The 18,182-nt window shown below is 36.6% G+C and overlaps 1 protein-coding gene across 4 annotated transcripts in view; it reads right to left on the bottom strand.

Moving 5' to 3' along the window:
* MAEL (maelstrom spermatogenic transposon silencer) overlaps positions 1–18,182 on the bottom strand; it is a 65,893-nt gene that overhangs the window by 37,123 nt on the left and 10,588 nt on the right. For all 4 annotated transcript variants that reach the window (XM_086693538.1, XM_086693537.1, XM_086693536.1 and 1 more), the window contains 3 exons: positions 12,672–12,796; positions 12,204–12,258; positions 11,939–12,080 (listed from right to left, as the gene is read on the bottom strand). In XM_086693538.1, the coding sequence (XP_086549664.1) occupies positions 11,939–12,080; positions 12,204–12,258; positions 12,672–12,796 (322 nt within the window). The remainder of the gene's footprint in view (positions 1–11,938; positions 12,081–12,203; positions 12,259–12,671; positions 12,797–18,182) is intronic.

The raw sequence follows: 18,182 nt of genomic DNA on the forward strand, positions 1-18,182 counted from the left end.
AGAGAGGGAGAAACCCTAAGAGACTCTTAGATACAGAGAATAAACTGAGGGTTGCTGGAGGGGCATTGGGTAGGGGGATGGGCTAACAGGGCAATGGGCATTGAGGAGGACACTTGTTGGCACTGGGTGTTGTATGTGATTAATCACTAAATTCTATTCCTGAAATCATGATTATACTGTATGTTAACTAACTTGGATTTAAATTAAAAAATAAATTTATTACTTGAAAGAAAAAAAAACTACACCTCTTAAAACTACTATCTGCTGGGCTTCTGGTTAAAAATGCATAAATTTATCTCCTCTTGCTCCCAAAATCCTATCAAAATGACAGTCAAAAGAATAAAAATAGTAGAGGTCCACAGGAAAGGAGAAAACAGAAAGAGGTTTCCATGGAAGAGAGTGTAACACACCTGTGGGATATGGAAAGTAAACGAAGGAGTGGTAACTGATGAAGCTAGACAAAGGAAGTCATAGCCTTCAGCCCCCACAGAACCAGCTACACAAATCTGCCTACAAGAACTCTAGAGAGGCTCTGAACCCATGGACATATCCCTGGCCAGACAGCAGAGGTTAAGACCAGGAGGCTGAACTTCTTCTGTACAAAGCATGGTCAAGTTCCCTGACTGTGCAAAGAAATAAACTCTTAGAGAACTAGGCAGCAAGAACGGATGCTAGTATCTTAAGACAAAGCCCTCAATATTCTGGCATTTAGGATTTTGTCTCAACTTAGCATCCAGCTCTTATCTGCTTCCCCTAGAGTAAAGCCCAATTAGTTGTTAATCCCCAATGAACGATACTAAACACTCAGCTTTGCAGCCTCATTTCTAAATATGAACATAACCAAAGACAATCAGACATTCAAAGAAACCCTGCAACATGGAAAGATCAAGACAGGAACACCACAAGTCACAACCCCAAAGAATGAAAATCCAGAGAACAAAAGCACACAAACATCCCTCCCCCACCAAGTACCCCAATGAGATCTATGAAATTACTGCATCTAGGATCCTACTTCTCTTCCTCATATCTTCAACCTGAATCAGCACTGATGATGAATGTGACAGTATGTGTAACAGGATAGTACCTGCAGGCAGAGAGACCTCAACAAGTCAGCCTCTGCTCAGTATTACAATGCCACAGCTTGTTAGGGTTCTGTGCTTGGTCTTCTTCTCTTTTTGCCCTCTGCCTAAGTAACCTCGTCAATATGCAGTAGATCCATTAAAGCAGAGAACTGGTCTCTCTTCGTTGCATTTTCAGTGCCCAGAACAGTGCCTGGCACATAGTGAAATGATGAATGCTGGCATCATCCAAATCTCGTCACGAAGTTCTAGGCTGGGAAGACCAGCTGCTTGCTTGTTATTTCTAGATCTTACCTCACCAGGGCCTCAAAACATTCTAAACTTGCTCCTCTCTCTTCCCTGTCTACTCTGAAATATATACTACAAACCTGAGTATTGTCTTTATTTCTTTTCACGCTCTTCCTGTATCCAGTCCATCAGCAAGGTCTGATTTTTACCAAGATGAAATCTACTTATTCCTCTCCATCTCTACTGTCACTACTCTGGTCCAAGCCATTTCTTGCCTTGACTAGAGAAATGGTTTAACAGTTACGGACTGTTTCCTTCCCTTCTTGCCTCCTTTCAATATATCCATTAAAAACTCAAGAGGATCTTTTAGAAACCTAACCAAATTCTGTTAATTCCCTGTTTGGTAAAATTCCTTCCTGTACCCCTTACATACAGAGATCGGATGGTTGCCAGAAGGGAAGGGGGGAGGGGCGGGGAAAAAATTCCTTCCTGTAGCTAAGAAGGCTTATAGTGTGTATGGTCCTTGCTTATTTCTTCAACCTCACCTTGTACATTCTCTCCTGTACTTACTACTTTCTGTCACACTAACAATTTCCAGTAAACACCAAGCTTTCACCTCAAAGCCTTTGCCTCTCTCTGCCCAGGATGCTCTTCCTTCTAGTTTTGCATGGCTGCATCTCTCTCTTGCTTCAGATCTGTTTTAATATTACATCTTTAAAAAAAAAGTATTCTTGACTATTCTAGAAAGCAGTCTTTCTACCTAGTCTTCTCTGCAAGAAGAGGAACAGTATCCTACTGATTTCCTTCTCTGCACTGATCACAAGCTAAAATTACCATTTTATTATTTACTGTATGTTTCTCTTTCCCATTAAAACGTTAGCCTCATGAAGGCAGAGACCACGTAAATCTTGTTCACCACTGAACCTCCAGCACAGTGCCTGGGACAGAGGAGATGCTCAATAAATACTGGCTGATTAAAAACTACCTTGTTTCAAACAGATGTCATTACACAGTGAATTAATTCAGGGACAATTATGACAAAAAGCAACAAAGAGAATGGAAGATCTATAAAAGTTATGAATATTCTAGTCTTCAAAATTCCAGGATAGCCATCAACAGCCTCTTAAGATTCGGATACTCACTGTGTCTAACTGTACTCAGTTTCACCAATACCTATCCATTTCATCTACCTGAAGCTAGAGGCATTTATCACAAATTTATTATAAACTTTAATGTAAAAGAAGTTCCAAAGAAGCATTTGAAAGGAGTCCTATCTGCTTACATTAACTAACAAATTCCAACAGTAGTTTCTGTTGACTACTACAACACAATCTCCTGTCTAAAAAATACTGTATATTAGAATCCATCCCATCTGAAGCAGTTTATTACAAAAGTGCTTAAAGTATTATGTAATAGTTTCATCATTAACAAAATCCCATGGCACCGGCCCCAATGTCATACACCAAAGCTACTCTTGTTGTAGCCTACACTTACACAACTGAGCTCACCACTGTGTTTCTTCTATTTTAAAACATGCATTTTTCACTTTTTAACTTCAGTGGAAATGCACCTTCCAAATGAAGGTGTTTTACAATTGCTATTGGTCTAAGAAATCGTTGCATTGCCTACACATGTACAAGTTTGGTTGTTTTTGATGACAAACAATTGCAACCCATTTTATTCAATGAACCAATTGAAGATTATTTGAGAAAAGTATTGGTTTGTCTCTGAACACTTTCTGCTGACATCAAGAACCAGCATAAAAACTTGCATAAAGGGCGTTAGTGGCAAACAAGTATTTTAATACACCAGCATATAAATACATATGTCTGTTATGTGTTTCACATTAATTCACGTCGTTCACTTTCTTTGCACAATACTTGCTCAGTCTGTTTGGTTTCCTTTTTTTTCTCCTAGTAACCATAAATTTATCCTTCCCCTAAAATTATTTTTCATTTTTTTAACTGAAGTAGAGACTTTCAGCTGTACAACAGTGATTCCACATGTTTAATAAACACTACACTATACTCACAAGTGTACCGACCATCTGTCACCACACAACACTACTAAGACACCATTGACACTATTCCCCGTGCTGCACTTTTCATCCCTGTAACTTAATCATTCCTTAAGTGGATGTCTGTACCTCTTACCCCTATTCACCTATTTTTCCCCATTCCCCTCCCCTCCGCGTTTGTTCTCTATATTTAGGAGTCTGTTTCTGCTTTTGTTTTTCAGATTTCACATATAAGCGAAATCCTATGATATTTGTCTTTGACCCATTTCACTTGGCAAAACACCCTCTAGGTCCATCCATACTTTGCAAATGGCAAGATCTCATTCCTTTTTATGGCTGAGTAATATTCACATCTTTACCCATTCATCTATGGATGGGCGTTTGGTTTGCTTCCATATCTTGGCTATTGTAGATAATGCTGCAGTAAACATTAGGGTGCATAGATTTTTTCCAATTAGTGTTTTTTCTCTGGATAATATACACAGTAAAGGAATTACTGGATCATAGGATATTTCTAATTTTTTGAGGAACTTCAATACTGTTTTCATAGTGGCTGCACCAATTTACATTCCCACCAAAAATGCACAAGGATCCTGTTTTCTCCACATCCTCACCAACACTTGTTAGTTGTTGTCTTTTTGATTCTAGCTATTCTGACAGGTGTCAGGTAATAGCTCATTGTGATTTTGATTTGCATTCCCTCATGATGAGTGATGCTGAGCATCTTCTTACATGTCTGTCATCTGTATGGCTTCTTTGGAAAAAGGACTACTTAGGTCCTATGCTCATTTTTTAAATCAGATTTTTGTGTGTGTGCTGAGTTGTAAAAATTCTTCATATATTTTGGATACTAACCTATTATCAGATAGATCACTTGCAAATATCTTCTCCCATTAAGTTGCCTTTTGATTTTGTTGATGGTTTCCTTCACGGTGCAAAAGCTTTTCACTTTGGTGTAATCCCAATAGTTTATTTTTGCTTTTGTTTCCCTTGCCTGAGAAGACACATCTAGAAAAATGTTGCTACAGCAGATGTCAAAGAGATTACTGCTTGTGTTTTCTTCTAGGAGTTTTATAGTTTCTTAAATTCTTTTTTTAATGTTTATTTTTGAGAGAGAAAGAGAGAGCAAGGGAGGGGCTGAAAGGGAGACCCAGAATCTGAAGCAGGCTCCAGGCTCTGAGCTGCCAGCACAGAGCCCTATTGAACCACAAGATCATGACCTGATCTGAAGCTGGACCCTTAACCCATTGAGCCACCCAGGCGCCCCTAGGAGTTTTATAGTTTCAAGTCTTTAATACATTTTGAGTTTATTTTTGTTTATGGTGTATGGTGCAGTTCTCTTTTAAGAAACATTGTATCACAAAAACTCTAGATGACAGAGAAGTCAATAATGTATATAACATAGACACTGAAGGACTCTGAAGGTAAAGTTTTAGAAAGACATTAATAGCTGAGGTAATAGTATATGAATCAAAATATGCTAACATATCATCCATAAATTTTACAGATTAACAAGAATAAACAAAACAGAAAATCTATAGATGATGCATAACCAAGAGAGTATTACAAAACTACCTATAAAATGGGGGAAAATAACTCTTAATTTTCAATGGAGTAATTTCTCAAGTTTATACCAAGCTATTTTATATGGCTTTAGAGGGAGACTGGAGTCCCAGAAACACTGGAGGAGAGACAGAAGGGAAATAAAGAGCCTAAGATTAAATTACAATAATTCCACAATGAGATCTGTAAATATTCAGAATCCTGATAGAGCACTGACTAAAAAGCACCTGTGGGACTCTAGGAGGCAGTCTGGAAGGGGAGGCTTCTGGGCAGCAGGGGGTAAGAGGAAGGGAGAAGTTGTTTAGAAATTGTACAGAGAGGGGTAAAAAAAGCAAACGGGAGAGGGGGAAAAACAGGACTTTTCAGGAGAAAAGAACGAGAAAAATGGGAAGACCCACCACCCTGAAAGCATTCAAAGGAACCGCCATTTGCTACACAGACAGAAGAGGGAGCACTGGAATGAAGAATGTCAAACGTCCCAAATCAGCAGCCCTGTCCACAAAATGCAAAGGAACAACATACCCTGATCTACAGAAAGCTACAAGAAAACTGAAAAGGGGACTTAAAACACTTCAGCTGATAACTTCTCCCCAAAGTCATCCCCAAAACACCACAAAGGTAAAACTAAAACATAACACTCTATGTTGAATTAAATATCCTCAAAGAAGGATTTTAAGATATGAAAACATGTCCTGAGTGAGAAATTTCAAAACTAAGAACAGAAATAAAAAAAAATAAGAGTTGACAAAACTCTGGAAATAAAAATTATATCAGAAAAGAACTAAGAACTAAATTACAAACTGCCTAAGGAAGAATAAAAGATTAAAGAAGTAAAAAAAAAAAAAGAAAGAAAAAAAAAGAAAAAAAGAAAGAAAAGAAAGAAAAAGAAAAAGGGTCAGAGACCATGATCAAAATGAAAGGTAGGCCAAGAAGACCAAACTGGACCATACATATGCTGGACTCCCTTAAGAAGAAAAAAAAGAACAGAATATTAAATAACCAAGAGAAATCTCCAGGAATAAGACCTCATTCTGCATACTGAAAGTGTTCACCAAACAACTGAGAAAACTGACCTGTGATAATATACTCAGAGAAATATCATAATAAAACTATTAGACTTTTTAAAGATGAAAAAAACACCCTTAAAGTCTCCAGGCAAAAAGATCAAATAAATTAAAAGGCCAAGAGAATTAAATGACCAAACTTCTCAAAAGCAACACACAATGAAATACAACAATAAAGCTGTATTTGTAGAAACTCAAGGAAATAAAAGATAAATAACAAGATTTCAACAGGCAAGAACACAGGGACAAGTGTCCCCAAGAGCCCTTAATCAATATACCAGATCAATTCCACAATTTGTTTCTGTAAAGGCACCAAAATAACACAGTAACCAGCTTAAAACTACAGGATATGCAATGAAACATAGAAACACAGTATAACAGAAAACTTTAATACACCATTCTCAACACGTGACAGATGAAGCAGACATAGCTAAAGGTAGTTTCTTTTTTTTTTTTTTTTTTAAATAACTGGAAGTTTGTACCTCCTAATCCTCACCTAACTAGCCCATCCCCTCACCAACCTCGCCCTCTGACAACTACCAGTTTGTATTTAAGTCATTTTGGTTTTTAGTTTGTCTGTCTCGGTTTTTAGAGTCCATGTAAATGTGAAATCATGGTATTTGTCTTTATCCGACTTATTTCACTCTGCATACCGTCTAGGTCTATCCACGTTGCCACGAATGGCAAGATACATTCTCTCTGTGGCTCTGTAATATTCCAGCGTGTACGTGTGTGTTGTGTGCACCAATCTCCTTCATCCATTCGTTTGTCACTGGGCACCCGGGTTGCTTCCATTTCTTGGCTATTCTAAATACACATGGGGTGGTAGGTATGTTATCTTTTCAAGTTAGTGTTCTTGTTTTCTTTGGGTAATGGAATTACCAGATCTCATGGTCTATTTTTATTTTTTTTCCATACTTATTTTCCACAGCGGTTGTACCAATTTACATTCCCACCAGTAGTGCCCGAGAGTTCCCTTTTCACCACATCCTCACCAACCCGTCTTTCTTAAGAGATAAAACAACTTAAACATAATCAAAGTAGTCCTCATGGATAAATGTCAAATGCTACACCCTGACAATAAATATTCTTCTCACATGCCCACAGAACATTCACAAAATTGATTATATATTAAGTTAGCAAAAAACTTCCATAAAGTAGAAATATTATGGGGGCGCCTGGGTGGCTCAGTCAGTTAAGTGGCGAATTCAGCTCAAGTCACGATCTCGTGGTCTGTGGGTTCAAGTCCCGCATCAGGCTCTGTGCTGACAGCTCAGAGCCTGGAGTCTGCTTCAGATTCTGTGTCTCCCTCTCTCTCTGCCCCTCTCCCACTTGCACTCTGTCTCTGTCTCTCAAAAATGAATAAATATTCAAAAAAAAATTTTTTTAAAGAAATATTTTTTAAAAGAAATTCTTTTTTTAAAAGAAATTTTAAAAGAAATATTTTTAAATATATTTTTTAAAATCACAATGCAAAGACACCAGAACTTACTAACAAAAACCAGAAAGGCCTTTCCACCTGGAGATTATTAACTCATGGCTTAAAACTACAGAATATTTTTTAAATTACAAAATACTGTATGTGAATCTATGAGATGCATTGAAAGCAATGTTAAGAAGAAAATTCACTCTACTAAACACCTACCAATAAAATATAAAAATTAATGAATTCTGATCCCCCAAAATAGAAAAAGAACCAGAGTACCAAGAAATTAAGAAAAAAACAGAAATTAATGAGGAAGAGAATTTAAAAAAAAGTTGTTTTGAAGAAAAAAACAACAGAATAGACAATATACTATCTTCATTTAAGGAAAAAACACACAAATACACAAGATAACCACCGAAACAGAGGTAATTTTAAAAATTATGAGACTAACTTTGCAGACTTTTAAATAAATTTGGAAACTTATATAAAGCGTACAATCTCCTAGAGAAGTACAGATTACCAAAATTGATTCCATTAAAGTTAGAAAGCCTAATCAAATTGATTTTCATAGAAGAAACAGAGAAAGTTATTAAGGAACTGCCCCACAAAAATTATCCAGTCCCAGATATGCACAATTTGTATGAGAAAATTTTAAAAGTATTGAAAGACCCAAAAGTAGATTAGAGAAATGGAAACACATCTCACCTTGGATAGAATTCAACATTATAAACATTTCGGTTCTCCCCAATTTATACATTCAATGCAATCCAAGGAGTTTTATGGAGCTAGACTGAAGTGAAGGGATTCTTCTGCATATACATTTTGTTTAAACCACATTAAAAAGAATAAAATCAACAAGGATGGGGAAAAAATGCAGTAAAACAAGCAAAGGGGTTGAACTAGATTTCAAATGAGTAATTTCACCAGACTGAAGAAGGGGAAAGAACCAACCCAAATAACTTTTGAACAAAGTATTTTGACTATGTATCTTCAGACTAAATAACTGAAAGCAAATTCTGAACTATTAGTATGTCATTTTACAGTGGTATCACTTAACAGTTCTCTAACAATGGACTTTTACTTACTGTATTCTAGGACTGAACAAACAAGAATATTGAGTGCCAGGTTTTTCACTCAGAGAAGAGAAATACAAAAACAGAAAAGTGGAAAAGTAGAAAACAATATGTGTAGGTTTAGTATGAACTCATGGTGAGACAGATAAAAATGTGTGTGGAGGGGGTGTATATACATGTATTTCCTAGCTCTATCCACTAAGGGGAACTAGAATCAATGATGCTCTAGTAGGAATGAACATACCTAGCACCCACATCCTATCTCCTAAATACTCTCCTCCATTTAAAGGAACCAGGGTTTCTTGGAGAAGCAGGAAAATACAAGGATGAGCCTGAACGTATTAAGCCAGAAAGCAATGAAGCACTGAAAGAATAATGAAGAAACGCCAAAAGGACAGAAACCACTGCTTTGAAGGGACTCCCAACGGCCATGAAGAAACAATGTAAGTATAAAAATAAGTTGACAGTAAAAGATTATAGCCCATTGAATAAAACAGGAATCCATGAGTCCATACTCATTATTTTTAAAAATAAAAGCTCTTCCTTACAGTAGGATGTCAACTAATAAATGTAGTAGGAACAACTGGATCAGAAAATCACCATTTCACAGGGGCACCCGGGTGGCTCAGTCGGTTAAGTGTCCAACTCTTGATTTCGGCTCAGGTCATGATCTCACGGTTTGTTCCTGAGTTTGAGCCCCTCATCATGCTCTGTGCTGACAGCATAGAGCCTCCCTCTCTCTCTCTCTGCCCTTCCCCCAATTGCTTGAGCTCTCTCTCTCTCTCTCAAATAAACAGTAAAAAAAAAAATAAATAAAAATAAAAAATAAAAAATCACCACTTCACAAATGTAGTAATTACTGATTCAGGCAAAAATCATCAATGGATGTGAAAACTAACAGGCAGGCTGAAATTTGAGGAGAAGAAGATCTACCAAATCTCAAAATATCTCCCTACAAAATATTAATTTTAAGGTGAAAAACTAACTTTTCAATGGCAGAAATCTGGCAGACATGATCAAAGTTACCATCAATAATGGAACAAATGGACATCAGATGCATCCAGATACGACGTACTGAGAAGACACCTAACTTTTGTGGCACTCCTGCCAAAAATACAGAACCTCAATCTACTCATGAGGAAATAACAGGCAAACTAAAACTAAGAAACAGTCTATAAAGTAATTGGCCTATTCTCTTCAAAAATGTCAAGATCAAAAAAGTCACAGTAAGTCATTTGCAAATATCTTCTCCCATTCTGTAGGTTGCCTTTTAGTTTTGTTGATGGTCTCCTTTGCTGTGCAGAAGCTTTTTATTTTGATGCAGTCCCAGTAGTTTATTTTTGCTTTGTTTCCTTTGCCTCTGGAGACGTATTTAGTAAGATATCTAGTAAGAAGTTGCTATGGCCAATGTCAAAGCAGTTACTGCCTATGTTGTCCTCTAGGATTTTGATGGTTTCCTGTCTCCATTTAGGACTTTCATCCATTTTGAATTTATTTTTGTGTATGGTAAGAAAGTGGTCCAGTTTCATTCTTTTGCATGGTTGCTGTCCAGTTTTCCCAACATCATTTGTTAATATATAAAGAACTTATAAAACTGAACATCCAAAAAACAAATAATCCAGTTAAAAAATGGGCATAAGACACGAACATTTTTCTAAAGACATACAGATGGCTGACACATGAAAAGATGCTCAACATCATTCATCATCAAGGAAATACAAATCAAAACTACAACAAGGTTATCACCTCACACCAGTCAAAATGGCTAAAATTAACACAGAAACAACAGGTGTTGGTGAGGATGTAGAAAAAGGGGAACCCTCACTGCTGGTGGGAATGCAAACTTCATGCATGAGCCACTCTGGAAAATAGTATGGAAAAGTTAAAAAGTTCCTCAAAAAGTTAAAAACAGAACTACTCTACCATCTGGCAATTGCATTACTAGGTATTTACCCAGAGGATACAAAAATATGAATTCAAAGGGGTACAAGCACCTCCATGTTTTAGCAGCATTATCAACAATAGCCAAATTATCAAAAGAACCCAAATGTCCATCAATTGATGAATGGATAAAGAAGATATATACAAAGGAATATAACTCAGCCATGAAAAAAAATGAAATGTTGCCACTTGCAATGCTGTGGATGGAGCTAGAGAGTATTATACTAAGTCAGTCAGAGAAAGACAAATACCATGGGATTTCACTCATTTGTGGAATTTAAGAAACAAAACAGATGAACACGGGGGGAAAAAAAAGAGGCAAACCAAGAAATAGACTCTTAACTACAGAGAACAAACTGAGAGTTACTGAAGGGGACTCGGGCAAGGGGGAAGGGTTAAATAGGTGATGGGTATTAAGAAGGGCAGTTGTGATGAGCACTGGGTGTGGTATGCAAATAATGAATCACTACATTCTACACCTGAAACTAATATTACACAATATGTTAGCTGAAATTTAAATAAAAACTTGAAAAAAAACTAAACAAAAAGAAAGTCAAAGACTGAGAAACTATTTCAGGTTAAAGGAGCCTAAAACAACCTAACTAAATGCAACATATGCTCCTGAGTTGGACCCTAGACTAGATTTTCTTTTGCTATAAAATATATTACTGGAACACTAGCAAAATATGAATATGGTCTTCCAATTAAACAACACTATTATACCAAGGGCAATATCCTGTTTTGATAATTTTATCATGTTACTATACATGTTCTTAGGAACAATACATTAATATTTAGAAGTGAAAAGGCATCATGGCAGCAACTTACTCTCAAGTGGTTCAGAAAAAGAAACTGTGTCTAGAGAGCAAGTTATAAAGAAAATGTATTAGAATGTCAACAATTAGAGGGGAGCCTGGGTGGCTCGGTCCGTTAAACATCAGACTTTGGTTCAGGTCATGATCTCACGGTTCGTGGGTTAGAGACCTCCATTGGGCTTTCTGCTGTCAGCGCAGAGCCTGCTTTGGACCCTGTCTCCCTCTCTCTCTCTGCCCCTCCCCTTCTCACGTGCACATATGCACTTTCTCTCCCAAAAATAAGCATTGAAAAATAAATAAATAAATGTTAACAATTAGGAAACCTGAGAGAATGACATATAGGACTTTTCTGTACTATTCTTGCAACTTTTCTGTAAACCTGAAATTATTTCAAAATATAAAATATTTTCAATTTATTTTACTTACATATTTCATATATATATATATGCAAGAATTCTATGTAATATGACATCTGTTTAAATAAATATATTCTTCCATCAGTATAAAAATTCTAAGTGATAAAGCACCCTGTCAGTTATTTGGTAGTGTGTCTGTTTTTAGTTGCAGACAAAGTAACAATGTATCTGACAATCAATGGAATCCTGTATTCAAGGAAATAATGATTCCAAAGTTTCATAGGAAAACACTGCCCACTGATGGAAAAACCAATCTTGTCATATTTTCTCAGTTCAGAAAAGTCAAAATCACTAAACACAAAATCATTATAAATACCTTGTGTTGCTAGAATAATCCCACATGGCCACATCTAGGAGGCTCCGAACCCAGGTTTTAGAGGGCTCCTTAAGAAATTTTTGCTGGTAGATTCCCACTACAAGATCTTCTACAGTGAGAAGTTCTAGATCTTGCCTGATTTCTTCCATTGGTAAATAGAAAAAGACATACAATTAGTGAATTTAGATACACAGAAGATGTACATCAAAATGGAAACAAACACGGACATTATAAAGCACTTGAACAGTAACCTAGTTTTACTTACCTGATGCCTTTGCCATATGCTTCAAACACCAGTTGACTCTGGCTCGGTCATCAGACTGGAGAAGGAAAAAAATTTACTTGTATTTTCTCCTACATTGTTGTTCAGTTGTTGTTCTTTCAAACTGGGGAGATAGGGGTGGCAGGAAGGGAAAGACTAAAGAGTTTGTGACAACTAAATGAGAACCATAAAAAAGAGCAACATGTATTTTAAAAGACTGCTGCTATTAATAAAGTTACATTTATAAAGCAATGTTAACAGACTTTGTGAAAAGCAAGGGAGACCTAGGGTAGGCGCATGAAGAAACCAACAGGCAGAAAAAGGTCATCTGTTCATGATTACACTAAACTAGTAGGATTAAAACCCAGTTCTTCAACTCCTAATCTAAAAGAATTTCTTTGGGTACCTTTTGTGGATCTTTTGGTATCTTAAGTGGATAACCTTAAAAAAAAATTCTTACACTGAAATTACCTTGCAGTAGATAGGTGGCCAGCTTCCTGGGTTTGGGTGAATAAAACTATAAAGGTTTTGTAACACAGTTGCTTGATCATGCCCAGATTCAAAGTTTGAAATAGGAATCTTGTGACTAGAATCACCTGAAGGAAACAAAAAGGAAGTAGGGAGTTCAAAATTTGACCAAGACAAATATGACAAAGTGGGTAAGGAAGGAGGGTATAGGAAGAGGACAGTGAGTAACTCATGTTTAAGCACTTGTACCAAGCCTAGTTATGATTAGGTACTTTATCCGATATTCTTATGAGAAAGGGGATATACACCTATTAGAGAAGAGACAACCGAGAATCACAGAAGTTAGTATAGTAAGTTAAGAGTTGGTGATCAGTGGAGTAAGGACTCAAAACCAGGTTTAAGTGACTAAGCCTGTATGTTTTCACTACTCCCCTCTGCTTTTCATGTGAGGCTGGAGAACTTAATAGCAATGATTGCTTTTTTAAAGGTTGTACAATCAAGATTTCCACTTGCAATAAAAAGTGGACCAATTCAGACCAAACTTCCACAAAAATTTAAAATACCTGAAAATATCAAGAGCACACGGTAGCGAGGAATTAATAAACCCAGATGCAAGAGAATATAGAAATTCAAAAAGGCCCTCCAGAGAGCCTAGCTTTTGGGGCAGTTTTTTCCCCCTGCAGTTATTTACCAATTCCAGAAGAGGAGGAAGTTGAATGGCTGAGAAATGGGCTTATGACAGCTTTGGAGGCCTGGTTTGCTAGGCCTCCAGGTGTCTAGTAAGAGCAAACATAAATCTTTTCTGGAGGAAGGGAACATCATTATAAACCTCAAATTGCTTTAAAATCATTTTTTCAGCATAGTGGGGAAAATGGTGGCCAGGAAGGCAGGAAAGGAGAAGCCCAAGAAGCCACTGCCAGCTGGAGCTGTCAGAGTAGTGAAAGGGAAAGTTCCAGTTGCAACACCAAGAAGTAATCAGCTGAACAAGAAGCTGCAAACCTCTCAACAAAGCCTGTAAAGATCCACAAATTTGGAAGCACCATAGGTAGTGACAAAGAAAGTCTCAGCCATATCCATCAAACTTGGATCAAGTAAGCCTAGAGGAACCCTTGCTCCAAAAACCCTTTCAGTAGCAGTAGGCTTTAATGAAGATGAAGATAGTGAACAGAGGAAATGACTCCAGAAACAAAGATGAGGATGAAGAATACTGGAAGGGATACACCAACATCGTTAGGACCAAACTCGTTCAATAAAGGAAAGCATGATTTTTCTAATGACCAGAACCTATGGGAATGAAATAGAAAATCTCATCTTGGAAATGTCCATGACCAAGATAATTAAATGATGTGTTTTGAAACTGGGGTGTTGGATGGGTGTAAAGTTAAAAGGAACAGTTTCCTTTTTTTTTTTTTAATTTTTTTTAACGTTTATTCATCTTTGAGAGACAGAGCATGAGCGGGGGAGGGGCAAAGAGAGAGAGACACAGAATTGGAAGCAGGCTCCAGGCTCCGAGCTGTCAGCACAGAGCCCGATGCGGGGCTGGAACTCACGAACTGCGGGATCATGACCTGAGCCCAAGTCGGGCCCAGGATCATGACCTGAGCCCAAGACGTTCAACCGACTGAGTCACCCAGGCGCCCCGCAACAGTTTCCTTTTTTAAAGAACGGTATAAGATTATCTTTGGAGACTTTTTTTTTTTAAGATTGAGTGATATATAAATGAATTTGAAATTAGAGGCAATTTAGGTTTTATATAGAGATTTCAAGACATTTACTAATTTTATAGTTTCATGTGATTAGCTTACAGATAATAGAAAAATCAGAAATGGTATCTAAGAACTGCATTTTTTTTTTTTTTAATGTCTATTTATTTTTGAGAGACAGAGCATGAATGGGAGAGGGGCAGAGAGAGAGGGAGACACAGAATCCGAAGCTGGCTCCAGGCTCCAAGCTGTCAGCACAGAGCGTGATGCGGAGCTTGAACCCACGAGCCATGAAATCATGATCTGAACCAAAGTCAGACACCCAACCGACTGAGCCACCCAGGTGCCCCTAGAATTGCATATTTTTTAAGACACTATCAAGAGGGATGCAAAAAGTTATTATCTATTTAAACTGCAAACAATTACTCTTGACTCCCTTATTAATGTAAACTGTCTCCCAGGAACAGCCTGTATTGGGAAGAAAATGTTACTGGACTATTGACTGGAAGTACATTAGATAAAACATGGTTTGTTTGTTTTTTCCCCTAATGGGCATTTGTTTTTGATCCTCATAAACTAGGTATTGCATTGCTATCAGCTGGTACAGATGCCTACCTCTTTAAAAAAACTTTGTTTTCATTTTATGTAAATTGTTAAGTATTTGAAATAGTACATTTCACCTTAATGGGTCCGGTCTACCTTCGTCAGTCTTCAAAGACCATCTGCTACCAAAGTAAAATCAGTATTGTGAATGTGCTTCTTAGTTTTTGTTCTTAGCTAGTTCCTGTAAGCATTTCCACCAGATCTTGAGGCAACTCATGAAGAAGTAGTTTCTTTTAAAATACAAACTACCACCAAAAACTTAAATGTAGGTATAATACTTAGATATGTGGGTGTTTTTGTTTTTTAAAAGGTAGTAACACCAAAAAACCCACACTGTATGAAGATGAAAACGAGAAAAATGCACTTTCCATACCTTTGTTAAAGCTTAATTTACTAATTTATGAAAATGGAATTTGATTTGAACTTAATACAAGAAATCTTATGTTAGTAAAATAATATGGCTATTTGAATTATACATATATTTTTTAAAGTATTATACACATTAATCATGTACATTTTAGATACTGAAGATAAAAATAAAGAAAATACATCTTTAAACATATTCTATGGAATCTCCAACCACATTGTTAGATCTATGTACTATAGGCTTTCTAAAAAACTTTAATTTTTTTAATGTGACAGTTAAGCACATCTTTAAAAGCATAATCACAGATAAAAGAAACATACAGTAAAATGATTTCCTTGAAAACTCCTGCAATGTTTAATTTGGAAGCAGCTTCAGACTACTTTATTGGTAGCAACCACTCGCTGAGCTCTTTTAAACAGGGATTAACTCCAGAGAAGCAGCCTGTATTCCTAACGCTTTGTTCATTTGCATTTTGCTTTTAAGTTGAAAGTAAACCCCAAGTAAAACAATGGAAATATATATAGAACTATCAGTTCTTACATGATTTAATTATATCATAATACATGAATTTAACTTGCTTTAATGTAAGCAAACTTTCCACTTTTGTCCATTTTGTTGTTTATGTTAAAATAACATCTTTTCCTACATATTGTCTGGACTCAAATGAATTATTAACCTAAGGTCAAGAGGGGAGAGAAACGACTGAGATGCATGTCTTTACTAAAATACCACTAAATTTGTCAAACTCAAAAAAAAATTTTTTTTTCAAACATTAGATATGAATAACCAGGTACAGGATGAAAGAAGAATGAGAACCAAATCAAATTTGATAGAATGAGATCCAAAGTATTCCAGCTACTGAAATTATTCAGTACAGATGATAAATATTCACGCTTATGATCAAATTATGAATTTTACCATAAAGTTATAAAAAAGGACACACAGGAAGAGTTCAATTTCTGATAGCAACAGACTAGAACTCTATGAATGAAACACCTGCTTGAGAGCACTGCAGAGAGAAAACTACAGTAAGGAACCGGGGGTCCAAAATCTTGGAGAAGAAGGAATCCTAGAAAGTGGATTCTGGCATTTGGGTTCATTGGTAATTTGGGGCATTTATGAATTCTGGAAGAGGAGATTTAGAGTCTGGTAAACTGAGCAGTTTTCAAAAGACTTAGATATATAAGAATTAAAACTATTATTCCGGGGGCGCCTGGCTGGCTCAGTTGGTGGAGCATGGGACTCTTGGTCTTTGAGTTGTGGATTAAAGCCTCATGCTGGGTGTGGAGATTACTTAAAAATAAAACCTTTAAAAAAAAAATATTACTGTAGGACCACCTGGGTGGCTCAGTCAGTTAATCATCCACCTCTTGTATTCAGCTCAGGTCATGATCTCACGGTTTGTGGGTTTGAGTCCCGCGTTGGGCTTTGTACTAACAACACGGAGCCTGCTTGGTATTCTCTCTCCCTCTCTCTCTCCCCCTTCCCCTCTCATACTCTCTCCCTTTCTCTCAAATAGGTAAATAAGACATTAAAAAGTATTACTCTAGTATTACTTGTGTATATTAAAAATTATAATTAAAAGAATATTCAATTGCCTTCTTGCTTCCACTGTTTATACTCAAGTCAATTGCAAATTTTACAGATGATCCTTTGGTGGTAATCTGTCTACCTTCCCCCCCTTTTTAGAGATCAATCAGAAATAGATTCTTAAAAGATATGAACCCAATTTTACATTATCTCAATCCCTGAAATTGGATTAAGGTACTCTGAGATGGCTAGTGACAGCATCTTTCTGCCAGAAGCAGTCACAAATTTTCTTCAGAGAAGAATAACAAGTTTTTCTATATACTATTCAGCCCTCAAAAATAATCAGATGGGGGTGGGGGAGAAAAAAATAAGACATATGAAGAGATCAGGTATCTTGACATCAAGTTAACCAACAGACCGCCCCCCCACAAAAAGATCCCTATGTTTTTCAGACATAAGGCTTTAAATGTTCAGAGAAGTAAAAAATAGATTATTTTAGCAGAACCATAAAAGAGAACCAAAGGTAAATTAAACTGAAGACACATTCTCTAACCCATTTTAGGATGGCAAAATAACCTTGAGAACAAAATTAGGTAAGATTAATCAAAGTCTTTAACATGAACATACAAATCCTAAAACAAAGTATTAGCAAACCAAATTCAGCAATTTAAGAGCTATACAGTCACTATAATGGGTTTATTGCTGGAATGTAAGATTGGTTTAGCATTAGCAAATTACCAGATGAATAAAAAGACACAAATCACCTGAGATACAGAAAAACTATTCATTAAAATGTGCAACTGATATCTCTAACCAAACTGGGAGTAGAAGGGAACATCTTTACCCTGATCAGGAGTATATACTAATGCACTAATATATGGAGTCAGAAAAGGCCCCAAAATAATGTCAGCCAGAGTAATGTTAAAATAGAAAACCAAAGCTGTAGGCATCACAATTCTGGACTTCAAGCTATATTACAAAGCTGTAATCAACAAGACAGTATAGTACTGACACAAAAACAGACACATAGATCATCAATGGAACAGAACAGAGAACTCAGAAATGGACCCACAAATGTATGGCCAACTAATCTTCGACAAAGCAGGAAAAAATATCCAATGAAGAAAGACAGTCTCTTCAAGCAAATGGTGTTGGAAAAACTGGACAGAGGCATGCAGAAGAATGAAACTGGACCATTTTCTTAAACCACACATGAAAATAAATTCAAAATGGCCAAAAGACCAAAATGTGAGACAGGAAATAATCAAAATCCTACAGGAGAACACAGGCAGGAACCTATTTGACCTTGAC

Source organism: Puma concolor, chromosome E4 (assembly GCF_028749965.1).
Source record: "Puma concolor isolate L17-30 chromosome E4, mPumCon1.1.hap2, whole genome shotgun sequence".
Lineage (NCBI taxonomy): Eukaryota > Metazoa > Chordata > Mammalia > Carnivora > Felidae > Puma > Puma concolor.